The 27,083-nt window shown below is 39.6% G+C and overlaps 2 protein-coding genes across 14 annotated transcripts in view; both read right to left on the bottom strand.

Annotated features, from left to right (window-relative positions):
* Positions 1-8,911, bottom strand: part of LOC133653989 (death-inducer obliterator 1-like) — a 74,580-nt gene extending 65,669 nt beyond the window's left edge. For all 5 annotated transcript variants that reach the window (XM_062053884.1, XM_062053883.1, XM_062053887.1 and 2 more), the window contains exons 1-4: positions 8,774-8,911; positions 7,762-7,831; positions 6,540-7,671; positions 6,213-6,444 (exon numbers count right to left, since the gene is read on the bottom strand). In XM_062053884.1, coding sequence (XP_061909868.1) covers positions 6,213-6,444; positions 6,540-7,671; positions 7,762-7,795 — 1,398 coding nt within the window. In that variant the 5' untranslated portion in view covers positions 7,796-7,831; positions 8,774-8,911. The remainder of the gene's footprint in view (positions 1-6,212; positions 6,445-6,539; positions 7,672-7,761; positions 7,832-8,773) is intronic.
* A 1,080-nt stretch (positions 8,912-9,991) lies between these two features.
* Positions 9,992-27,083, bottom strand: part of LOC133653991 (MYND-type zinc finger-containing chromatin reader ZMYND8-like) — a 46,008-nt gene continuing 28,916 nt past the window's right edge. For 2 of the 9 annotated variants that reach the window (XM_062053889.1, XM_062053895.1), the window contains 17 exons: positions 26,167-26,388; positions 25,588-25,701; positions 25,386-25,481; positions 25,220-25,307; positions 25,078-25,133; positions 24,900-24,977; positions 24,700-24,815; positions 24,113-24,588; positions 23,903-24,019; positions 23,670-23,825; positions 13,224-13,736; positions 12,745-13,149; positions 12,522-12,649; positions 12,367-12,447; positions 12,217-12,295; positions 11,827-12,066; positions 9,992-11,091 (listed from right to left, as the gene is read on the bottom strand). In XM_062053889.1, the coding sequence (XP_061909873.1) occupies positions 10,889-11,091; positions 11,827-12,066; positions 12,217-12,295; positions 12,367-12,447; positions 12,522-12,649; positions 12,745-13,149; positions 13,224-13,736; positions 23,670-23,825; positions 23,903-24,019; positions 24,113-24,588; positions 24,700-24,815; positions 24,900-24,977; positions 25,078-25,133; positions 25,220-25,307; positions 25,386-25,481; positions 25,588-25,701; positions 26,167-26,388 (3,168 nt within the window). In that variant the 3' untranslated portion in view covers positions 9,992-10,888. The remainder of the gene's footprint in view (positions 11,092-11,826; positions 12,067-12,216; positions 12,296-12,366; positions 12,448-12,521; positions 12,650-12,744; positions 13,150-13,223; positions 13,737-23,669; positions 23,826-23,902; positions 24,020-24,112; positions 24,589-24,699; positions 24,816-24,899; positions 24,978-25,077; positions 25,134-25,219; positions 25,308-25,385; positions 25,482-25,587; positions 25,702-26,166; positions 26,389-27,083) is intronic. The other 7 variants (XM_062053897.1, XM_062053893.1, XM_062053892.1 and 4 more) reach the window with 7 other exon arrangements.

A 27,083-nucleotide genomic window follows, 5' to 3' on the forward strand; every position in this document is an offset into this window, starting at 1 on the left:
GATGTATCATGTATGCTTGCATGTTCGAAATAAACTCAAACTCAACTCAACTCTAGTCCTTCACTCTCACTTTCCTCATCCACGAATCTTTCATCCTCGCTCAAATTAATGGGCAAATCGTAGCTTTCTCGGTCCGAATCGCTCTCGCCGCTTGTGGCCATGATTGTAAACAATGTGCAGATGTGAGGAGCTCCACAACCTGTGACGTCACGCTACTTCCGGTACAGGCAAGGCTTTTTTATCAGCGACCAAAAGTTGCGAACTTTATCGTCGATGTTCTCTACTAAATCCTTTCAGCAAAAATATGGCAATATCGCTAAATGATCAAGTATGACACATAGAATGGATCTGCTATCCCCGTTTGAATAAGAAAATCTAATTTCAGTAGGCCTTTAAGGGGGTAAGTTTTCCAGCATCGATAAAGCGTTATACGCATGCGTTTACAGACTTTAAGAGCATTCACTGTTTTCATCGGTTTCAGCAGCTGCATGCATTTGTGCCATAGTGGAATGAAAAGAAGGGTGTGAATTATCTTGTCCTTCATTAAGTGTCTTTGATTCCGTGTGGCAAGATGGGGCCTCTGGCCCACTAGCAGCACACAGTGCAACAAGTTAGCCTGTGACTAACACATGTAGTAGCTAACATGCACAAAATGTTTACAAAACCAAGTGCTACCGCACCAATGTGGGAATATTTCAGTTGAAACCTTTGGAACAAGGTGAGATTATCTACACTCTGGAGCTAGTTTGTCGAATATGGTCGAAAACAACAAACATGAACGCCCACTTAAAACACAACCACCAGACAGTCCACACTTAATTTGTGTTTAGTAAAAACATTCAGTGCAAATCAAAGAGCACAAAAAAGTGTGCCCTCACAAAAAGTGTGGTTAAGAACACCATATCGCCGAATACATGCTGCCATTTCATACAGATGAAAACCTAGCATTTCTAAAAATGCTGCAAACATTTGACAGATATGTGTCATGTCATCTTGCTGTTCCTCACTCGGAATATGCCAGACTAAAGTTTTTTTTTTGCATATGATCTGTTAATACTGTAGTGTTTATATTGTTAGTCTGCACTTTTAGTTTAAAAAGGGCCTAACAGTTAATTAATGTACAACTCTACTTACATGTTCAATACTGAAGTGCAACTTTGTCAATACTTTAGCCATTGTATTTATTGTTTTGGTTGTGTATATTTGAGGCCCCCCTCCTTCCCCTCAACATATTTTATTGCTTTTGGTAGTTATTTTTACTCAAGTGCAAAATGTTGCTAACAAAGTATATTTTATTGTTATTTGTTCGTTTTATTACTTGGATATTTAATCAATTGCATTCCAATTACAATGTTAAAACATCAGGAAATACAAAATTATTGCATTTGAAATTATATACATGCATTACTATGTATTATCATACCATCAGCGGTTTATTTGGTCTCAAAAAATTATGGCAATTATATTGTTTATCGGCAATAATTTGTTGGTCAATCTATCGTCTAACAAAATGTGTCATCTTCTTAGGCCTAATGGTGTATAATCAGGGTCTCTGCAGGTTTCAACATGTCAAATGTAAGACTTTTAAAGACTTTTTTTAAGACCATCTTGAAAATAATTTAAGACCTTTTCACATCCATACGGACAAAAAATACGACAAAGTAAAATCAGAGGTCCAGAATGAATTTTAAGTATATTAATTCATTCACTGCTCTTTCACATTGGAAAACAAAATGGTTAAACTAACTAAATACACCAGGAGCTTCTCTATCCATCCATCCATTTTCTACCCCTTGTCCCAAAAGGGAGCTTCTCTAGTGTAAACTAATTGAAAAAAATATTAGCAAACATCGTGACAGACAATTTCCAGATTTCCCAAGAAGTTTTTCTTGCAAAAGGTGCAGTGTGCTTCATATAAAGTGTTTTCACGTAACATCAACAATGGTAGAGGAAAGCATAACAATATATTGTTTTTTCTCAGTCTGTGAAAGGGACAGTTAGCATCTCTGCTACAGCTAAATGGTTAACTTTGGTAATGTTGTTTTTTGGCTGTCAAAATTGAGCAAACCGATAAAAACACCTAGTATCTGCACAAACTTGTGAAAAACAGTGTGTGCAGACAGAGTAATTGTCTACAAAGAAGGAAGGCTTGTGTTCTTAAATGTGTATTTGGATGTGAATGTGGATAACATTCAAATGTGCTCAGCTCATTTTGTATCTGGTGTGTATGGATACATTTTACCTGTTTTTTGTGACTTTTTTGAAAACATATTGCTAATACACAAAGATTAGTTTTTATTTAGGCATGACAAGATGACATTTGCAAAACTACATTGCTTTCCTCACCCCACAATAAGATGAGTGTAAACACTAAACAGGCAACCGCTTCTAATGTCGGTTGCTGTATAAACTTGGAGAAAAGATTAGGCATGAGAAGCTGACATTAAATTATTGGAACAAATAATAGAAATCATATACAGTGGGGCAAAAAAGTATTTAGTCAGCCACTGATTGAGCAAGTTCTCCCACTTAAAATGATAACAGAGGTCTGTAATTTTCATCATAGGTACACTTCAACCGTGAGAGACAGAATGTGAAATAAAAATCCAGGAATTGTAGGAATTTTAAAGAATTTATTTGTAAATTATGGTGGAAAATAAGTATTTGGTCACTTCAAACAAGGAAGATCTCTGGCTCTCACAAACCTGTAACTTCTTCTTTAAGAAGCTCCTGTCTTCCACTCGTTACCTGTATTAATGGCACCTGTTTGAACTTGTTATCTGTATAAAAGACACCTGTCCACAGCCTCAAACAGTCAGACTCCAAACTCCACTATGGCCAAGACCAAAGAGCTGTCGAAGGACACCAGGAAAAGAATTGTAGACCTGCACCAGACTGTGAAGAGTGAATCTACAATAGGCAAGCAGCTTGGTGTGAAAAAATCAACTGTGGGAGCAATTATCAGAAAATGGAAGACATACAAGACCACTGATAATCTCCCTCGATCTGGGGCTCCACGCAAGATCTCATCCCGTGGGGTCAAAATGATCATGAGAACGGTGAGCAAAAATCCCAGAATCACACGGGGGGACCTGGTGAATGACCTGCAGAGAGCTGGGACCAAAGTAACAAAGGTTACCATCAGTAACACACTACGCCGACAGGGAATCAAATCCTGCAGTGCCAGACGTGTCCCCCTGCATGTCCAGGCCCGTCTGAAGTCTGCCAGAGAGCACATGGATGACACAGCAGAGGATTGGGAGAATGTCATGTGGTCAGATGAAACCAAAATAGAACTTTTTGGTATAAACTCAACTCGTCGTGTTTGGAGGAAGAAGAATACTGAGTTGCATCCCAAGAACACCATACCTACTGTGAAGCATGGGGGTGGAAACATCATGTTTTGGGGCTGTTTTTCTGCTAAGGGGACAGGACGACTGATCCTTGTTAAGGAAAGAATGAATGGGGCCATGTATCGTGAGATTTTGAGCCAAAACCTCTTTCCATCAGTGAGAGTTTGAAGATGAAACGTGGCTGGGTCTTCCAGCATGACAATGATCCCAAACACACCGCCCGGGCAACGAAGGAGTGGCTCCGTAAGAAGCATTTGAAAGTCCTGGAGTGGCCTAGCCAGTCTCCAGACCTCAATCCCATAGAAAATCTGTGGAGGGAGTTGAAAGTCTGTGTTGCTCGGCGACAGCCCCATAACATCACAGCTCTCGAGAAGATCTGCATGGAGGAATGGGCCAAAATACCAGCTACTGTGTGTGCAAACCTGGTAAAGACCTATAGTAATCGTTTGACCTCTGTTATTGCCAACAAAGGTTATAGTACAAAGTATTGAGTTGAATTTTTTTTATTGACCAAATACTTATTTTCCACCATAATTTACAAATACATTCTTTAAAAATCCTACACTGTGAATTCCTGGATTTTTTTTTCCACATTCTGTCTCTCACAGTTGAAGTGTACCTATGATGAAAATTACAGACCTCTGTCATCATTTTAAGTGGGAGAACTTGCACAATTGGTGGCTGACTAAATACTTTTTTGCCCCACTGTAAGAGAATTGTTTTTTTAATAGTTGTACTGCTGAGTAAACTACTACCACAGAGGGTGTGCTTACTGTATGTAATAGTATGATTTCACTAATAAACATCTCATATTGATGTCTTTCGGCAATTGGCACCACTTAACCTACATAACCCTTGCACAACTTTGTAAAGTTGTGCAACTGTTTGTGGCGTTTCAGCATCCTTTGACACGGACTTATCCCAGATTTTTGACTTTAACATAATCATTCCATTCACTTTCACCGCCATGTTTACAAACCCTTCCCTCCTCGATGGCTGCACATCTGGGTACTAAATGCTTTATACGTTTCCATCCACCGGCTTCAACCATGCATTAAATTGATCGTTCAGGAGATACAAATCATTTAACTTTTACTTACCCATCTTATGCAAATCATTTGGCTTTGTGTGGGCTTTCGTTAAGTTGTCTCCGCTGCTATGCTAACTAACCAGTGAACACACAGTTGCGCGCGCACAGCAATAGCTGGTGGTGTTTGATAAATTCTGACCGGGCAGCACAGTTAGTTCCACTGTGTATATATAGCGTCCTCAAAAATCGAAACATTTCAAAGAGAGACTGAAGTTTATGCATGTTTTAAAGGCCTACTGAAATGATTTTTTTTTATTTCAACTGAGATAGCAGATCCATTCTGTGTCATACTTGATCATTTCGCGATATTGCCATATTTTTGCTGAAAGGATTTAGTAGAGAACATCGACGATCAAGTTCACAACTTTTGGTCGCTGATAAAAAAAAGCCTTGCCTGTACCGGAAGTAGCGTGACGTCACAGGTAGAAGGGCTCCTCCCATTTCCCCATTGTTTACACCAGCAGCGAGAGCGATTATGACCGAGAAAGCGACGATTACCCCATTAATTTGAGCGAGGATGAAAGATTTGTGGATGAGGAACGTGAGAGTGAAGGACTAGAGTGCAGTGCAGGACGTATCTTTTTTCGCTCTGACCGTAACTTAGGTACAAGGGCTCATTGGATTCCACACTTTATCCTTTTGCTATTGTGGATCACAGATTTGTATTTTAAACCACCTCGGATACTATATCCTCTTGAAAATGAGAGTCGAGAACGCGAAATGGACATTCACAGTGACTTTTATCTCCACGACAATACACCGGCGAAGCACTTTAGCTATGGAGCTAACGTGATAGCATCGGGCTTAACTGCAGATAGAAACAAAAGAAATAAACCCCTGACTGGAAGGATAGACAGAAAATCAACAATACTATTAAACCATGGACCTGTAACTACACGGTTAATGCTTTCCAGCCTGGCGAAGCTTAACAATGCTGTTGCTAACGGCGCCATTGAAGCTAACTTAGCGACGGGACCTCACAGAGCTATGCTAAAAACATTAGCTATCCACCTACGCCAGCCAGCCCTCATCTGCTCATCAACACCCGTGCTCACCTGCGTTCCAGCGATGGACGGAGCGACGAAGGACTTCACCCGATCATCGATGCGGTCGGCGGCTAGCGTCGGATAGCACGTCTGCTATCCAAGTCAAAGTCCTCCTGGCTGTGTTGCTGCAGTCAGCCGCTAATACACCGATCCCACCTACAGCTTTCTTCTTTGCAGTCTCCATTGTTCAATAAACAAATTGCAAAAGATTCACCAACACAGATGTCCAGAATACTGTGGAATTTTGCGATGAAAACAGAGCTTTTTGTGTTGGATACAATGGTGTCCGAATACTTCCGTTTCAACCATTGACGTCACGCGCATACGTCATCATACATAGACGTTTTCAACCGGAAGTTTCTCTGGAAATTTAAAATTGCACTTTATAAGTTAACCCGGCCGTATTGGCATGTGTTGCAATGTTAAGATTTCATCATTGATGTATAAACTATCAGACTGCGTGGTCGGTAGTAGTGGGTTTCAGTAGGCCTTTAATAAAAGTAACGTCAATAGATTTTTAAGACCTTTCAAAATCGTATTTAAGACCTTTTATGAGATTTTAGGAGAATTTCAGACATTTTAAGGCTTTAAATTCAAATGATTAGTTTTAAGACTTTTTTCGACTTTTTAAGACCCCGCGGATACCCTGATAATTGAAAAAGCTACCCTTGTGCTTTTTTAAGGCTAAACTGTGAGAACCAGAATACATTTCTCTTTTTTTACCTTGAGGGAGTCCAGCTCCTCTTGTCTGTATTGTTTGTCTCCAGAAGGAATCAGTGACAAGCCCACTGGACACATTTTTGGTTCTGGCTGGGTGTGAGACTCTGATGGAGGTTGGCTCAGCTTCTTTGAAGTGCATGGTGGGCAGAGGTACTCTGTACGGCCATCCGTTTCACTGACACCAACGCAGTCGCCGTGGAAACACTCTTGGCAACTGTCACAGGAGATCATAAACCTAAAAACAAGGACACATATGTTGTATAATCATTTGAACGCAAAGCTGCATTAAGGCAGCTCAGTCAAAAAATAACTGTCTAAAGTAAGAGGTACCTTTTATTGTGTTTTTGTCGACAGATGCAGTACACAGCAGTGGGATCATATATCTTAGAAGCCAAAATTCTTGAATGTTGTATGACTTCCCTATCATTGTGGTCTTGCCCTTTACCCTCTTCTGGTGTATCATCATAGGGGCCTGAAGTTGTGTCAGTATTCTGCTCCACATCTGTGTCTATGATAATAAAGTCTGAGCTCATTTGCTGAACTGGACTCAGAGTCTTAACTGAGTGGGCAGGAGATGTCTCCATGCTTATGAGTGTGTGAGAATCATTTTTTTTATGCCCTTCTTGTAGGTGCTGCAGCTGTTCTTCTGATGGATTAACAAGCATCACATCATCATCCACCACTATTGATTGAACCTCCAATGCCTTACCCCTCCCTCTGCCTCTGCCTTTACCCCTTCCTCGTCCTCTTCCTCTACCTCTGGCCTTTCCTCTTCCTCCTCCTCTCCCATCTATGAGTCCCTGCATGGATTTAGATTGCAATTGCTCCTTTATTTGTATCAAAGTTACCTCATCGCTATCCTCATCTTGGCTTGAGATCAAAACTACATCTTCGACATCCCCACTTGCCACCTTCTCCAAAGGGACAGACTGCAAAATTCCAACATTATGAGCAATTTCCCTATATTCGGACACCTCTGTGTTATCTGCAACTAGTAGAGTGGGCTCTGTGGCATCAGAAACTGGTAAAACTTCTGGAATTGCCAAATCATCAGATATGTCCATTGACAACCCCTCATCTCCGCCAAGAAGAGAGAAAGCAGTGCCAAAGGCAGACCCAATGTCCTGCCACATGCTGGGGTCAAGGCATTCTCCCACATGGGATAAAGCTGGTTTGGGCTCTTCGGATACTGGCGAAGCTGGGGCAGACCACTCCAGGTCATTTATAACTGCCAGTGATGCTTGACGAGCTTGGGCGACTTTGTTGTCTTTAAGGGCTGGTGGTGTCTGAGTAGAATGACGGTTTCTAGCCCGACGCACAAGTAGAGGACTACTGGTTTGCTCTCCAACTTCATCCACGAACTCCCGTTGAGCTATAGTTGATCGTCTGAAACCCCAGGACTTTCTAATCTGGGACAATCCCGGTTTACCATCCAAAGGTTTTGACTGGCTCTGTTGCTCCTCTTCAAATATAAATAATCACAACAATGTAGATTAATTATGTCATAATCATTTGGAACAGTCGTTTCACAGATACTTGGCATGTATTTTACCTGAGCCAGCATTCGGGAGGCTGTTATTCTCCATTGGTTGCACACAAGCATCCGCAGTAATTTATCAAGGCTGTCCAAAATAAAATACATTATGTTTTGCATATAACTTAAATACATTTACAGTTGCATTGAAAATTATTCAAACTTCAATTAAATTTGTAGTTTATAAACCTGCAACAAAACCAAAAAACTGAAGTAGCTCACCATATTTCACATTATGCATAAACATTAATTTCTTGAAAGCTTGAACAATTGGAAAATGTTATTTACAATAGTGCAGAATCATTTTAAGTACAACTATTTGGGTATTTATGCACAGCAACTAATCAAAACTGTACAAAACCGGAAGGGAGATTTCAGGCCCTACTAAAAACATCCATGTGATATTATCCTAAACAATCTGCTGAATGTTTTAAAAATTAAACTCTTATGGTGTTTAAAACAAGTGGGATGTAAGTTTGGTAAATAAGATTAAGACGTAGTATATTTTATTGACAATAATTACTTTCAATTTGTCAAAAGCCCAATTCTAACAAGAGGTATGTTAGACAAATTACTGTTATAACTAAATCCAACGTCATTCCTATTTCGTTCCAAGAGTTTTACCATGCAGGGTTCTTTCACTTTTAGATGTGACACCAAAACGTGGACATACGAAAATCCTCGTTAACAATAGGCACCAATAGGTTTCCTATAAGTTAAAAGTTTCAAAGACAATGTTTCATAAGAAGATGAACCATACTAATTTTAGTACGAAGATGAACACAGACGATTAGAGTACCATTAAAAAGTCGAGAATTTTGAAGAGAAACGCTCGGTCATTTTCGACAATCCAGCAAGAGATTAATGCAAACGGTAGAACAACCGACATTGTATAGCTCGTTTGGCTAAAAGCTAGCTGCGCCTCGATATCAAATAATACGCTACACGGCTCATTGCATCGAACATTCCTAGAACCAGAACTGCTGAGATATGTTTCAAATTGAAACCACGAACAATGTTAGACGCATACCTTTAACATAAGTCAATTATAATCCACTTAACATCGGAATTGTTCCGTTAGCGTGTTAGCACAACCATCCATTTTCTCGACCCTATCCAGCTTGGAATATCGCGAGAACTACTCCAAGACGCGAACTCGCGGAGCCTACTTTAGGGATGGGCGATACCACACTTTTAGGATTCGATACGATAACGATACTTTTTTTTGCATTTTCATCGATACCGATACCAATACCATTAATTTCTTATTGGCAATTTTTGTCAGTCAAAAATATTATTACTATTATTATTTAAGACAAATCACAAGACAAATACAGACCATTTATACCACATGTATTATGGTCAATATATAATAAAAGTAAAATTAAAATAAATAACATAAATATGAAAAATAAATTAAATATGATGTATAATAATAATTATATATTATATATAATAATAATTAGATATTAGGGCTTTTCAATTAACTGTCAAATCCGAATCGCAAGAAGCTGCAGTTATTTTTTAAAGTTTGTGATATGATTAGCAATTAATGAAATATGAAATAGGCTAATGTTTTCGAAATGTAAGAAATCATGTTACAGATTAAAACCAAAATCACATTCAATCATATATTTCAAGATTTTCTTGGAAAAAAATAAAACTGTAATGCAAAGATGAAGAATCTCCAAATTGTATCTCTTTATCTTGTTTTAAATACTCAAGCAATTTTCAACTAACAGTAAATTCCCCTGTGTGGAAATTATTTGAATTTAGGATAATCATTTAAACAAAAATATTCAGTAAAAAAATAAAATAAACAATGCCTGACACTGGATATGCCTGGCTGCATCGCTGTCGGCTGGCTGTGTGTGTGTTGCACGTTGACGACGCTCATTCGCTGTCTCCTGTCACGTGACTGGGCCAGCTCTATACTCTGCCAGGTACAGGGGTGTCCCAGCACATAGTAAGTTAAGTAAGTCATCAAAAACATCTGAAAGTGATGCTTGCACCCCCCACACGCCGTTTTTTGGTTTATATCGATACTTTTTTCAGAAAAGTGATGCCAAATGAGTAGCGTGTGAGTATCGATATATCGATACCACACGATCGATACGCACATCCCTACTACGTGTAGTAAATAATAGTTTAAAACAAACCAATCGACAAAATATCCCTCACATTTTTTTATTATCATCACAAGTCAATTTTACTGTATTTACAATATGTAAACAAGAACGAGACAAGCTTAAATCAGACATGCTCACTTATATTTAATACCAGACAAAATGTAGCCTCTATGTATGTCTACCGTTTCAGTCTGACCAGAATTTACATCACTTTCGGAAAAACAGTGAAACAGACTTTGCCCAGTACAGACATTCATGAGTAATTTATTGTCCAATAAATTTGACACATTGTGACGTGATTTTCTCAAAACGTATTATAAAAACATATAACAATAAATATTGTTCATGTATCTTCTTACAAAAACTTTGTACAGGTAAATGTAGATATTTTTAATAAATCACATATATTTTGACTTAGGCCTATACAATGTGGGATGGCAAACAAACCACCAATGACATGAAAAGGACATTTGGAAAACCCAGAATACTTCTGATGGTTCGTGGTAGGAGAACCACGTTGTTCATTGTTCCTGTCATTTTAATGTGTAATGTTTATGTAATTGTATGTGTAACTTTGCTACCTCTTGACCAGGACTCCCTTGAAAAAGAGTTGTTTTTATTTAAATCTCAATAGGATTTAACCTGGTTAAATAAAGGGTAAATAAAAAATAGCTGTTTCAACATTTCTTTCACTGTCTAAGAGATGTTATCAAAAAACAACAGCTTATTTGAGTGCAGCATTCAACATCTTTGTGTAGCAAATGTGCTGTGGTTTGATACAATTCCGTTCAGACATGACAGACAAAACCAGGGAAAAATACACACTCACATTTGTTTTTAAGACGCAATACTCACAATTCACATGATGAATCCAAAAAACACACAAAACAAACATGTCAACCAATCATTTCGGAATGGAAACCATAAAGTGAATTGTCACAGAGCAGGCATTGCAGCTTGAAATGTGACAAGGACCAAAATTGCCTTGCCATGCGTGCCACAATGTAGTGAAACAGTTATGTCACAGTGACCCCAGTATTGTCCTTGCTTTTGTCAATATATGTGGGGGAATTGCTTTTTTCTGAGATGGATGATGATAACAATGGTGTTCCTGTTGTTGCTGCTGCTGGCAGAGTCTGTGTGACAGGGGAAATGCCTGTTGATTTGACTGAAGGGTCTACATTGGGCTCCACCTCTGGTTCCTGTTGGGAAGCTGTAGCTGGAAAAAAGGAAAAACACATTCATATCTGCTTTGGTTTGAGTCCATAAATGTAAAACAATAGCAGGCCTCTGGTGGTTCCTTGGTATAAAAGTGATGGGAAACAGTACACATCCTTCATGCCTGCTACTAAAAGCAGGAGAATAATATAGATAGACCTGGATAAAAGTGAAGCTGTTTTGTGTTTCTATACAGTTAAGGACGTTTTGCAAGCAATTGTAATCTAGTTAAAAAAAATTAAATCTTGCAAACTAAAATGAGGGAAATGTGCAATACATTTCCAAAAGGTATGCAATAAAATGACAGTATTGTGACAGTATAAATTATCAAATGGGCTTTGTGGGACATAGCAGGACTAATTAATTGAATACAACATATACAGTATATAAACATACACATAACTGATGGTTTCTGCATTTATCACAGGAAGCAAAAACACATGATGCCTCAAAACTCTGTTGACGCTCATGTCGTTTTTTTTATTTTTGCTCTACTGCAGGCTTTATCTATGCTCAGATTTTAACAGTTAAAAATAAATGCATTATTATTGTAATGATACTAAAGCAAGAGAGCATTCACTTTTAGAAATAAAATTAGGGTCATGCTTTGTTTCTTCTCTTGATGGCCTTCAAAAGTACTCAAATTAGTTACCTAACCTTTGCAAGTAAACTTCAAAGGATAGACAAAATATTACCAAATATAAATGAAAAAGAGATAGCAAAATGTGCTTTTTACCAGACTGTGTGCAGGACTTCATGTGTTCTGGCCAGTGGGCCTGCTGGCAAGGGTAATCACAGTAGCTGGTGTTCCAACAACAATAGAAGATGGCCTCCTTCCTACAGTTAGCACACCACTGTTTCTTTTTGGTCTCATCCACAGCCTGCTGCTTTTCCACCTCCATCTGCTTCTTCACCTCTGCCACCAGTCTCTCTTTCTCCTGCTCCAGACTCTGCCTCATCTCCGCCATTGTCAGTTCTATGTGAAGACGACATAAGAATATAGTCATTGAGTGTTTTAGGATTGAAAGGTTAACTACCAGGTCAACATTCAAGTTATCTTATGATTTATTCTATTGTATAGAGACAAGGACAGAGACATATTTTTTCCTGGATGTAGGAAACATACCCAGATTGTGCTTCATCTCGGACAACTCTTGTTGATGCAGCCACTGAAGTTTGTCAATCTCTATTCTCAGCCTTCGAATCTTTGGAAAGACAAACCGGTTACCAGCAATTCTTGAAAGGTATCATCTAGAGCAATCAATAAAAGCTTTACCTCTGCAATTGTATTTCCGGAAGTGCTTTTGGAAAGGTCATTGTAGATTTCGGTCATTGTCCCTTTTATTGTGTCCATAATCTGAAAGGGTTTGCCACTGATTGTCATCTCAAAACATTGAACGTATTAAAAACATAACATTATTTGCTACTTACTTTGTTTGTGTATTTGGCTATATCTGCAGCTACATCTGCAGAAGCAGTAGGGATTGGAATGTCTCCTGACATGAAGGAAGAAGAGCTACCTGAAGCTGAAGTACTCTGAGGTGAGTCTTTTTGTTGGACTAGAGGCAATTTAATGGAGAAAAAAACATTTAGATGAATTCAGAAAGTATGGTACATTCGATAAGAAGTTGAATGCTGGTTGTGGTGTAAACACCTTTGGCTGCTTGTCTGGTCTGGTAGCGGGTACTTGAGGAAGAACTGGTCTGTAGTTGACCCTGTGTCTGCACACTTGACTGCTCTGCATTTTGCTGCTTTTGTCCTTGACACTTCTGGGAGGAATTCTGCAATTTGGTGGGATTCCAAACGACTGCTCGCTGCACAGCCTGGGCAGTTTCCTTGGGCAATAGAGGGCGCTGTTTCTTTATGGCCGGCGGTACCGGCGATGTTGATGCAACTGAGGTGGAGGGTGTGTTGGAAGTGCTGCTGGTAATTGAGCCAGCACTGGGCTGGCCAGATGCTGCAGTGGAAACAGTGTTGACAGCACCAGAAGAAGGCTGTGAGCTGTCTTTTAATTCAGGAGTGGCAGAAGGGGCTGCTGCAGTGGAATTGGCTAACTTACCTGGAAAGAAGCAAACATTATTTACTGTCATACAAGAATCACAGAAAATGTGTATACTGTATAGTATATTTTACCCTCTAATTTGGCTGCACTGGAGTCTTTTGGATTTTTGGAAGATGAGGCTCCTACATCTTTTCTTGACCTCTTAGCATCACGGCCTCCATGTTCATCACCGAGGTCAATCACCAGCTCTCTTTCAGAATCAGAGTCTTGCTCGGCCAAAGATGTGGAAGCAGGTATTCTACTCTCCTCTGGGGCCTTGGGCTTGTCAGTGAGGGACTGCGAATGAGTAACTCGAGGCTTCTCTTTGGGGGCCTCTTCTGGTCCATTGCTGTCCTGCTTGTCTTTAATATGTGGTTCAGGGGTGGATTTATCCCTGGTCACTGCAACTGCCTCCTTAGACTCTGCATCTGCACTTGCTCTAGGCCTCTTTCGATCCACTTTAACCTTGTCGTCATTGGTGGAGCTTTTTGGCTTGTGTTCCTCATCACTGATATATTCGCTATCACTTGAGTCAGATTTTTCAGAGTCCTCTGTGTCACTATGGTCAACACCTTTATATACATCTTCTGAAATCTCATCTATTCCTGCACGAGGGAAAAAAGAGTAAATGTTAAAATGTTTTTTTAATAAATACTAAAACATTAAAAAGCAAATGTACAAACATTTGTGTTGTTGCTTTGAAGCTCCCTCTACAGCACATATGTCAGAGTCAAGGCCCGCGGGCCATATCCGGCCCGCGAGAAGGTTTTTTACGGCCCTTGGGATGATCTTGATTTATTATTAGAACCGGCCCGCAGACCGCAGATCTTTTACACGCACCAAGCGGATGCCGGTCCAAGGTTCCGAAAGGGGGCGAGCGGCCCGCCGGGACGCGCCTGCCGGCCGAAGGGCTGCAGCCCGGCCGTCAGTCGCGGAGCCCGCCGTGCCACGCGCGCCAAGGGGGCGGGCCGAAACCCGGCCCCGAGGCCCTGAGACTTCTGCTTTGTTTCCCCAAACCGCGCGTCACCGCCGGGCCCGCACCACCGTCGGGCTGCAGCCCGAGCGTCGGTGGCGGAACCCGTCATGTGCCGCGCGCGCCAAGCGGAGCGGGGGGGTCAAGCGGGCCGAAACCCGCAGGCCACCCCCTCACCACGAGGCCCTGAGACTTCTGCGTTTGACCCCTACGCGCGGCCCGTCGGGACGCGCCCGCCGTCAAGCCACGAGGGCCAGCCGTCGGGTCGCGGAGCCCGCCGTGCTACGCGCGCCAAGGGGCGGGCCGAAACCAGCGGGGGGTTTCGGGCACCCAACTCGCCTCCCTCCCACGGAGGGAGGAGGGGGGTTTAATGTGAACATTACTGTGCAATCACATATTTAGAGTTTTTACTCAATTCAAGTTTAAAAGTTAAAGTTTAATATTTGTTTTCACTGCATGTTACTTCTCCTTAAACAAAGTGTTGTTTTTGATTTATAGATTTTTGCACTTTATTTTATTGTATTTCAATTTAATTATATTTTAAAAATATTTCAGTTGAGTGGATGATAGAAAATTGCTATTATTGTTTTTTTCTTTGAAGTAAATTTAGCCCACTTTTGCTAAAATAGAAAATATAGGCTACTGATGGTGCCTTGAATACCGGTTTCTTTCATTTAATGTTCATGTTATGGGGATTTTTATATAAAGGAAATTTGTCTTTTGTGTCTGTTGAAAATTAAAGATTACTGACAGAGCCATAAGAAAATATTGCTTTATTTATCTGATCATATTGGAATATATTTGTTAGGTTTTCAGTAGGTTCAATTAGGTTCACTAGACTATATGCGTCATTTAAAAATTTTTCAATGAACATTCGAACAGTCCGGCCCTCGGCTTGTAGCTAAATTTTTTATTTGGCCCTCCGTCCATTTGACTTTGACACCCCTGCTCTACAGTTTGAGACATATACATTTCAACTAGCTCTCAAAAGCCTTCCGTAACGTACAAGACAGCATCTACCTAATGTCAAGCTAAAGAAAGTAAAGCAATTTACACAGGGGAACTGCACTTTTTTGGGAATTTTGCCTATCGTTCAAAATCCTTATGAGAGACAAGAAGAATTTTTTTTTTTTTTTGGCATTTAAATTTTTAATAATCAGCTTGATCTAGGTGGTGAGCAATGCAGCGAATGGGAGCTATCCATTCTGCCTCTAAATCACTTTCAAATGTATCCAAAAACCACCAACACTACTTTGTTTATGTTCCATAACCTGCATATTAACAAGGCTGTAGCGTAATTTTTATTACGAACACTGAAGAACTGTTTTTCTAGTGTAGCAACACATCACCTTGCGACTGCACGCTACAACATTAGCCGTAAGATAGTTTCTGTGTTAGCAGCTGAAAGCCTTCTGAGTTTATAATGCACAACACAATGTCAAAGGACACAATTCTGTACTGACTGTAAAACATGAACAATCATATTACAGTATCTGTAAAGTATTAGCACACATTTCATGTTTTGTTTGTACACAACTTGGTCGACAGTGTATGTAGTTGTAATAACAAGCATGACATGCAACATATATCATGATCAATATTATAGCGATTCACTCCATGGACAGTTGTCTGTTTGGTCCAGCTGGCTGGGGACGTTTTTTGAAAATTTGATTTTGGGTAAACACTCCATTTATGTGGGCATAGCTTGGCTCCAAGATACACATTTATCACGCCGGTCCTGACTGTCTCGGCTTCCATCTTTCACACTCTCTTCATGCTCGTTCAGCTTCTATAACTAGCAGTTTATCATCCGTATTTTGGGTTCAAAAAGATAAGGTTGTAAATCCTCATTTGTCCTAAAATAGTCATCTTCATTGTCTATTACCAACTCTGCCATGATTAAAACACACACATGTTTGTTTCTGGAAGTCGGAACACACATTTGTTAAATTCAAGTTAAAGTACCAATGATTGTCACACACACTAAGTGTGGTGAAATTTGTCCTCTGCATTTGACCCATCCCCTTGTTCACCCCCTGGGAGGTGAGGGGAGCAGTGGGCAGCAGCTGTGGCTGCTCCCGGGAATCATTGTTGGTGATTTAACCCCCAATTCCAACCCTTGATGATGAGTGCCAAGCCGGATGTCGGCAGTGCGTTGCAATGGGAACGAAAATAAATGCACTGAGGAAAGTTCCGGTAGTGCTTAAAATGACCAAAATACGGTAAAATAGTGTACATATTACATATAGCTATTAACGTGTCTGTTACTACATCATATATACCTCAGTATAGCCCAGTGCTGGTTCCTCCAAACATATTGCTGGGTATTGTGGCCAAACAGCAAATTTTTTGTTTCATCTGACATCACATGGACAAAGATAAGACCTTCTGGAGTAAAGTTCTGTGGTCAGATAAAACAAAAATCAAGCTGTTTGGCCACAATACGCAGCAATACATTTGGAAGAGAAAAGGTGAGGCCTTTAAATCCCAGGAACACCATTCCTACCGTCAAGCATGGTGGTGGTAGTATAATGCTCTGGGCCTGTTTTGCTGCCAATGGAACTGGTGCTTTAAAGAGAGTAAATGGGACAATGAAAAAGGAGGATTACCTCCAAATTCTTCAGGACAACCTAAATTCATCAGCCCGGAGGTTGGGTCTCGGCCGCAGTTGGGTGTTCCAACAGGACAATGACCCCAAACACACATCAAAAGTGGTAAAGGAATGGCAAAATCAGGCTAGAATTAAGATTTTAGAATGGCCTTCCCAAAGTCCTGACTTAAACGTGTGGACAATGCTGGAGAAACAAGTCCATGTCATAAAACCAACAAATTTAGCTGAACTGCACCAATTTTGTCAGGAGGAGTGGTCAAAAATTAAACCAGAAGCTTGCCAGAAGCTTATTTGCAGGCAAAAAAATTTATTAAAGAAAACATTTCAAAGTCTCAGCTGGTAAATGAAAAACACCCTCTCTTAGAATTACTTAAATTTATCACACACAAGTAAAAAGCTTATCGCCAAATTTGCCAGCTGCTTCATTATGCCCATGACGTCAGCAGACGGTGTTAAAAGAGCATGGGAACAGGAACTAAGAACAACAATACCCAAACAGTAATGGGAACGGACACTCTCTCAAATTCACAATTGCTCAATTAATAGCAGATTTAGGCTCATGCTGTTTTAAGTGATTCATCGTTTTTACTACTCCAAAGTCTTATTACAAACATTTTATCCTGATACATCTCCACTTTGTAATAAATGTAAATCTGCTGAAGGATCACTGTCTCATTCGTTTTGGGAATGTCCAATTATTCAATCATTTTGGTCCAACATCTTCTTTTTTTACTCGGGGTATATCAGAGAAAACTTGTCCCTGACAGGGATATAATCTACCTATCAATTACACAAGGCCAAGTACCAAAAGATTTTAAGATAGCAAGAGTAACTCCCCTCTTTAAAAAAGGAAGCAAATTGGAACCTGGCAACTACCGACCTGTTTCTATTCTCAGCTCCATTTCGAAAGTAATGGAGAAAATAGTTTATGAACAGGTCGATAGTTACCTTGCCACTAATAAACTCATGTACAAATTCCAATCCGGCTTCAGAACTAACCACTCCACTGACACATGCCTTCTCTATCTGACCGACCACATCAAACATGAGGTGGACGTGGGCAAATACTGCGGCATGGTCATGCTGGACCTTCAGAAGGCCTTCGACACCGTTAACCACGCTATACTGTTGGATAAGCTCAGAGCAATCGGATTTAACAAAACCTCTTGGAGCTGGATGCGGTCTTACTTGGAGGGGAGGGAGCAGGTGGTAGAGGTGAACGGCACCGTGTCCCCCCCCCCTCTCGGTGAGCTGTGGAGTCCCCCAAGGCAGTATATTGGGACCTTCACTGTTCCTAATATACATAAACGACATGTCATCGGCATGCGACTGTGAATTGTTTTTGTTTGCGGATGACTCTGCCTTGCTGGTATCAGACAAGGACAAGTCACAGGTGGAGAAAATCCTCAGTGCTGAGCTCTGTAGAACTTGCACCTGGCTCGCTGACAACAAGCTATCCATCCACTTGGGTAAAACAGAATCCATCCTGTTTGGGTCCCACATCAAACTTAAGAGAGTCAATGACTTCACCATAAAAGTAGGTGACAGTGTCATCACCAGGAAAGATGAGGTCACCTACCTAGGTTCCATTCTAGAGGCTAACCTTTCCTGTGACAAAATGGCAACCAAGGCAATCAAAAAGGTTAACCAACGAACGAGATTTCTCTACAGAATTTCCTCTCTGGTCAACAAAAGCACCTTGAGGATTCTGGCGGGAACTCTCATTCAACCCTTTTTCGATTATGCATGCACCTCCTGGTACCCTAGCACCTCCAAAACCCTCAAATCTAAACTTCAAACATCTCAGAACAAGCTAGTCAGGTTACTTCTAGACCTCCATCCCAGATCCCACCTCACTCCTACCCACTTCTCTAAAGTTAAACAACTTGCACTGAGCCTAGTCTATAAAATCCGCTACACCTCCCTGATACCGAAGTACATGTCAAACTACTTCCTTAACGTAAATGACCGCCATAACCACAACACCAGGGAGTGCTCCACTAACCACGTTAAACCCAGATTCCGAACTAACAAAGGTCTTAACTCATTCTCTTTCTATGCCACATCAATGTGGAATGCGCTCCCAACAGGTATAAAAGAAAGGGCATCTCTATCCTCCTTCAAAACCGCAATAAAAGTTCACCTCCAGGCAGCTACAACCCTAAACTAACACCCTCCCCGGATTGCTAATAATCAAATGTAAACAATCAAATGCAGATACTTTTTCTTTTTCTTATGCCTTCTGATCTCTCTCTCTCTCTCTCTATGTCCACTACTTGATGTCCATATCCCCCCCCCCCCCTCCACACCCCTGATTGTAAATAATGTAAATAATTCAATGTGATTATCTTGTGTGATGACTGTATTATGATGATAGTATATATGATAGTATATATCTGTATCATGAATCAATTTAAGTGGACCCCGACTTAAACAAGTTGAAAAACTTATTCGGGTGTTACCATTTAGTGGTCAATTGTACGGAATATGTACTTCACTGTGCAACCTACTAATAAAAGTCTCAATCAATCAATCAATCAATCAATCTTGTTTGGGTGGTCTTCAGAAACACAAAAACTTCCAAAATATATTACAGCTGTGTTGCTGCTCAGGACGGTTTTGGCCAAAAGACTAATTCTCCAAGACTGGAAAACCCCATCTGCACCCAACTTCAGGAACTGGCTAAATGAACTTGTGAATGTAATGACTCTTGAAAAAATAAGATTTATAAACTCTACAAATATGAATAAATGGGAACTAACCCGGAAACCTTTACTGACATATATTGAATCATAACTTATAGACATTTAAAGAAAAAAAACTGCCATATTTTTTGTAGTTGTATTCCTTTTTTATTATCTTTATTATTTTTTGTATTGATCCTACACTATTATTAATATTTTTGTTTGTTTTGTTACTTTTGATATGGTTTTGCCACGGTTTATTTGCTTGTTTATTTATTTATTTTTTTGTGACTTTTTATTTTGTATTGTTTTGCGTCTGATCAATTTCTGTGACTTTCCTTTTCTTTTTTAAGTGTGAACGATGGAGAGGTCCTCAGGAGGTGATCTTGGGATCACTTCCTGAGGATCCTTGATGCCGAGGAATGTTCATCCATCTTGCTATGGTCTGGATAGCCTGCTGATCCTGAGCCAGAGCGGGATGATTGGATATGTATACAATATCTGGGTATTTTTTCTAATAATGTTTATACTGTAAACCTTGAGTTGTAAAAGTTTAAGTGCACCTCTCTCCTCAAGTGTGCATGTGAGTGTGTATGAGTGGATGTGTGCTTGTATGAAGGGTTTGCGTGAGCAAAGTATGACTGTTAAATGGGATTTTAACTGTAAAATTCAATAAAAAATATTTGCAAAAAAAACATTTTTTTTTTGCTATTTTAATTTTGACAGTACTACATAAGATATGTTTTAATTGCTGATGCAGGTTTATTGATTTTTAAATGCGCCAGTAAATAACCCGTTTTGTACAATGCACAGTAGTGTGTAAATGTGTTTCTGTATAGTATTTCTCCAGCAATGGTCTTGTGGTGACGTCAATGATGGTATTTTGAGAGGTAATCATTAAAGTCGGACATCATTGAAGGCCAAGGTGGGAAACGCACGGCCCGCCACTGTATGTATGCACGCGCGTATGTATATATATGCGCGCACGCACGCGCGCACACCCACACACACACACATTTTCAGTTTCTCATTGCAGCATGTCCAAAAAAAGAGTAGGAAGAAGCAGATCTTATTTAATCCTACCCCTTTCTGTTTCTTAGCAATATCTAACACATTTGTTTGTACTCAATCTGTCACACAAACAGTGGATAAATAAATGAATGAGTACCGGTAAATAGATAAATAAATATTTAGTAAGTGACTCACATAATAAAATAAAAAGGATTATCACATTTTTTAATAATGTTTGATTTATTGTACTGGGTTATTGTTTACGCCATCCATCTATATTTGTGTTTGACTCTTCTACTGTTACCGAATAGCATTATTTTAGATTTACTGAGATTCAAAGATAGTCTGTTTTTGTCAAACCATTTCTTCAATTTGTAAATTTTTTCTGTTATTGTTTGCATTAGCTCCTGTTAATTCTCTCTTGAAAGAAACACCATTGTGTCATCTGCAAATAGTGCTAACTTTAAGTCCTTTGTAACTTTAGAGATTGAACAATGTTGGTCCCAGTATTGATCCCTGGGGTACGCCACAAGATATATTTAATGTTGTAGATGTGTTTTCACCTAGCTTAACGTATTGCTACCTGTTGGTTAGGAGCTTCTCCCCCAGTTCAAGACCAGCCCTCTGATGCCATACCGTTCAAATTTGTTAATAAAGATAATGGTTAATAGTGTCAAATGCTTTGTTAGATCATAAACACTGCAGCTGCACACTGTTAACAATCTATTGCATTGGTAATCTCTTCTGTTATTTCGATTAATACCATCGTAGTTGAAATGTTAAATCTGTATCCGTAATGGCTGTCTGCGAGTGTTGCATATTTATTTAATTAATTTATCCAATCTGTTCATCCATCCATCCATTTTCTACCGCTTGTCCCTTTCGGGGTCGCAGGGGGCGCTGGAGCCTATCCAATCTGTTTCATTTTAGTAAATTTCGAAAGTAAAGAAAAATATCTATATTTTCCGATTCTCCATTTGTGAAACAAGGGTTAGTGCATGTGCCTCATAACACGAAGGTCCTGGGTTCGATCCCCGGGCTCGGGGTCTTTCTGTGTGGAGTTTGCATGTTCTCCCCGTGACTGTGTGGGTTCCCTCCGGGTACTCCGGGTACTCCGGCTTCCTCCCACCTCCAAAGACATGTACCTGGGGATAGGTTGATTGGCAACACTAAAATTGGCCCTAGTGTGTGAATGTGAGTGTGAATGTTGTCTGTCTATCTGTGTTGGCCCTGTGATGAGGTGGCAACTTGCCCAGGCTGTACCCCACCTCTTGCTCGAATGCAGCTGAGATAGGCTCCAGCACCCCCCACTACCCCAAAAGAGACAAGCGGTAGAAAATGGATTGATGGAATTTGCCTGTTTGATTTGATAAGTTGCTGTTATACGGTAAATGTTCCGAAATGTCTTTCATAACTTTTTTTCTCGTTTACCGTATTTTTCGGAGTGTAAGTCGCTACGGAGTATAAGTCGCACCGGCCGAAAATGCACAATAAAGAAGGAAAAAAAACATAAGTCGCACTGGAGTATAAGTCGTGGGAAATTTATTTGATAAAACCCAACACCAAGAATAGATATTTGAAAGGCAATTTAAAATAAATAAAGAATAGTGAACAACAGGCTGAATAAGTGTAAGTTATATGATGCATCAATAACCAACTGAGAACGTGTCTGGTATGTTAACGTAACATATTATGGTAAGAGTCATTCAAATAACTAGAACATATAGAACATGCTATACGTTTACCAAACAATCTGTCACTCCTAATCGCTAAATCCCATGAAATCTTATAAGTCTAGTCTCTTACGTGAATGAGCTAAATAATATTTGATATTTTACGGTAATGTGTTAATAATTTCACACATAAGTCGCTCCTGAGTATAAGTCGCACCCCCGGCCAAACTATGAAAAAAACTGCGACTTATAGTCCGAAAAATACGGTACATATCAATTCCATTACAATCAGTTAAGGTCTTGGATTTGCATTTATTCACAGTTTTGATTATTTCCTATTCTGTCACGTCCATTAGGAACACTGGGTTGGGATTTCTGCCTATAGTTTCAAGTCCTCAATTGACATAAGATCAGGAATCCTTTCCTGACAGATTTGGTCCAATATTTACAAAGTAGTTATTAACATTTGAACTACCGTACTTCAGCCATTATGTAATTTTTTTGTTTCTGTTGTTTATATTACCTTGCAAAAAATATTTAAGTAATGAATAGTTTAAACATGAACATTTGAGACTATATTTTTATTTACATTTGTTTTGTTATGTTAAATAGGATTGATGGTAATAATATAACTCATCGTGAATTAAAAATCATTAACGATCTGCTCTGCTTACATTAATGTTAATGCTAAATGATGAATTAATGTATTAATGTATGATGTATTCAATGTTATGGAGTTACCCATTTAACATACAAATTTGGTTATAAAAGTTAATAAAAGTTATTGCTTGATTTTTTTAAGAGCATATATAACATGACTGGTCTTGTGATGAAGCAGATACATCGTTTTGGTTTGATATGAAGCAGAATTTAATGTGTGTCATCCAGCTAGGCAACTCTCAGGCCCTGATTTTTTGTGCATGTAACCTTCATAAATGAGACCTTTGGACAGTAACGTTAGCACCTATGCTTGGGCAAACAAATGACAGGTGTATGGACTAGACACCACTAAAGTTAGTTATCTAATTATGTCATGGCAATGACAGAGACTCGCTTATCCTTATTACAAATAGGGGTGCAATGATTAATTAATTACATTAGAAAACATCCTTAGTTTAAATTCTGTGGCTTTGATTGTTAAAATCTCTAATAATCCCTAATAAAAAGTTATAAAATCCGGACCACATGGAGTGCCTGGAAATTGCAATAGAGGACACCACAGAACAGTGGTGTGTGGATGGTGTGAGCTATGTTGACTGAGAATGAAGGTTATAGCAAGCATATAATAGTTGTTTATTTGAATTATTTTCCCTAAAATACACATTGTGGAGAGAAAGTGTGTTTTAGCCGATTAATCGAACAACCTATTCAACAGATTAGTCGATTACTAAAATAAATTGATAGCTGCGGCCCTAATTACAAGCCAGTGGACCATCCAAAGTACTTTTAAAGGTGTTATTGTTGCACAGTATTTATACTATACTACTACAACTTGTACTACTACCACTACTACATACTGTTGTTGCTTTGACTGACTCAGATCTGATGTAAAACCCACAAAATGCTATCATAACAATTATAATTACCAAGCTGAGCCTTGCAGCTTTCAATGGTCTTGTCAAGGCTCCTGGTGGGTCTTTTTGGTGTGGGGAGGGTGGCTGACACCACTTGCTGCTGTTGCTGCTGCTGTTGCTGCACAGTCTCACTTAGCTCTTTCAGGTCCATTTCAGCTTTTACTCGATCTGAACAGAAGTTCATGTCTGGCATGAGTATTGGTGTTTGTGACATTGGGAATATGGCAAATGTTTATGGTGCTGACCCAAGTTGAGATTGAGGATGCCTCCTGTTGATGCAGGCCTCTCCTGCTTGGACACCAGTCCAGAGTTGAGGGGCTTTGGGCTGCCTGCTGGACCAACCTTCCCTGAGACAGGAGATGCTGTAAATTACAATCAAGTGTATGTTTATACATGAGCATTAATAATAATTCTGTTGGTGTATCTGTTTAAAATAAAAAGAGACTATGACTTGCATGTATAGTCCATAGATTCCTCTCCAGTGCTATAGTGGAAGGTCGAGTTCCGACTAGTCTTTTCCAAATCCTGCTCTCCATCAGACCCGGTGTGGACTGAAGAATTGGTGCTCATCGGGGAACGAGGCATGTCTGTCATAGACACCCTCCGACACATACTACTGGGTGTGGAACTCTTTCCAAGGACCATCTTTGGAGATGCAGTTAGATCAAAGTTAAAGCGAAGTTTATCAAGTTTCTCGGTTTTTACAGTGCCAGCACTGGGGTTGGAAGGGTCCAGCAGCATTTGAAGCTGGTTGTTGGGCGTGTAGGGAGTCCGGAATGGCGCATAATTGAAAACTCCAAATTTTTTTCGAATGTTTTCCACATAAACCTCCATTTCTTGCATGGCACTGTTGAAAATGCTCTTAGTCTTTTTCACGGAAAAAGGGATCTCTTTGGACATGAGGTAGCAGTTATTGATGGGGACCCAGGCTCTACATAGAAATAATGGCACAATTAATATAACTGAAGATCCCAAATACAAGCAATCCACAACTGAAGATCCCAAATACAAGCAATCCACTGATCTCAGAAGTTTAGTTCACCTGTCATGTTGTCCGAAGAACCGTGCGTCTACCTGCCCATCCTTTTCGCGAAGTGCTTTTGCTGGCCAGAAAGGGAAGCCTTTCAATTTAGCCCAAACCAGGGTGTGAGGCTGACTCTATTTGGTGGCAAAAAAACACATTGAAAATACATATTAAAACAAACACCTATTTATTGTACTTAAATTCATGCAATAACGTACACATGGCTCACAGAACCAATTGTCTCTTTTTTGGCAGGACGACAGGTAGCACTCAGGACATACTTCTATCTCGTTCATCTAGAAAAAGCAAAGTCCAATAAAAGACACGTTAAATTACAAAACATAAAAATAATAATGCATGTATACAGGTAATAATATGTAAACATGGCATATTTACCTCATGCTCACATATCTTGACAATGACTTTTGCAGTTGCTGTTAATTTGTGATTACCTGGAATAAATTCATTAGCACAAGTTGTGACTTTAGTATCTTCATTGACATAAAAGATGAGTTGTTAAAGTATGTCAGTGATCTACCTCCATTATAAATTATGCAGTTGTGTAAGATCCACTTCATATCAGCCAGAAAGGCTTCAGTGCAGCCAAACATTTTCTTTTTGATGTTCTGTTTATTAAAAGGAGAAAAAGACAGTTGCGATAATTCATACATGACGAAAACACTTCTTCTGAAAAATAAAACTACCTTCTCTAAAGTAGACAAGTCCATGGGGTGAAAAATGTACTCAGCATAGTCAGGGTGCTGTTCTAAGGAAACTGGCTTCTGAAAAGGCTCTGTCTGCTTGGATTGAACAAATAAGGAGAAAAGAAACAAATGCATCAGACTGTGTTTGATATGATATTTCATTATTCTGCAATTATAATAGCATTTTAACTTTACAACTTACCCCAGGTTGTTTAATCTTTTGGAGTGCAAATTTGAGCAAGTAAGAGAGTTGGTCAATATTCAGCATTGTCATTGCTTTGCTCTGTGTTTCAATGCATTCGGCAACTGTTATTTTCTGCAACGACAACAAACATTTAATTAATGACTGACAATTAATAAGCAAAGAACGACAACAAATCTTCAATAGATTTGGGGATTTGACATTTCTACAGCTTGTTTCCTGTACAAAATGTTTGATGTCCAAAATAAGCGACTCATTTAAATGTACTGCTACAAGTATTTCCTAGACTACAAAAACAAAACTGCCATCAGAGCAAGAAACAAGTTAATTTACAGAAGCTTTTTGTGCTCTATTGTGACAATTACATGTACTTAAATTAGAGATTCAGCAATCCAATACTGAAAGGATATTGCTCAGATACTGGAACTGGAATAAAGGACACCTCTCCCAATTACCACAGGGCATTGTTTTGGAACAGTTTTTCTGGAATTGCTGCATCCCCACTTTAAATCCAACAGTTTGTTGATATACTGTAATTTTCGTACATCCACACACTGACACACGTATCCACTGAGATACCTCACACTCGGGACAGAACCAGTCGCCCTCAGGCTCAGCTGGTAGTTTGAGGCACTTGGCGTGGTACACCCTGGGACAGAGCTCACAGCAGAGCACCTGACCCTCGCGGTGGCACAGCCAGCAGTAGAAGTCATTCCTGCCGTCCTGCGGTACAACATCAACAGGGTCTGTGGTGAGTGCTGGCTGCTTCATATAGTAAAAGGGACCATGTCTTAGCTCTGACTGAAATGCAGGCAAGAGAAAAAGGGGGGCAGATTTCAAAACACACGCAGGAACACAAAAAGGTGCAGTGCAACAAAAACAAGGCAGGAATACAATAAGATAAGCCTGTAAGCAATGACAGAAAATGAACTCTCAAGCAACTAATCTCAATATCTGGTCATGTGACTGTTTCAACTGTGAGTCAGACAACTTGTTCAACAGGTTTATGGTTTGAGTTGTGTAACAATTACTGTTGATCTTTTCGCATTCGTAAATGGCCCTTTTGTTTCAGTGAAGCCATAATTCATGACACTCAGCAACTACTGGATGAACGCAAAAACAAGTTGGCCCCATAATGCCATGCTACAGTTGGCCAGAAGGCCTCATTTGCGGAGAAGATCTGGCTCGGTTGGTCATGTACACCAAGTCAACAATAAATATACATTAAGAAGATTGATCACGCATCCGTAGTTAGACTGCATGTTTAAGTCTAGGGTTACCATAAATTTGTGCTGATGTTTGAAACCAAGATGGAGACACTTCATTCTCAACTATGAGCCGTCTGCAATTTGTAATTAAGTGTGGACCTTTTTTAATATACACATCTTTGATAAATTATACTTTAATCCAAAGAGAGTCATCAAGATTTTTCCGTTTTGAGATAATTTAGGAGATATGAGCGAATTGTCAAATGATATGGCCCTATTTGTTACCGG

Source organism: Entelurus aequoreus, linkage group LG07 (assembly GCF_033978785.1).
Source record: "Entelurus aequoreus isolate RoL-2023_Sb linkage group LG07, RoL_Eaeq_v1.1, whole genome shotgun sequence".
In the NCBI taxonomy this organism is placed as follows: domain Eukaryota; kingdom Metazoa; phylum Chordata; class Actinopteri; order Syngnathiformes; family Syngnathidae; genus Entelurus; species Entelurus aequoreus.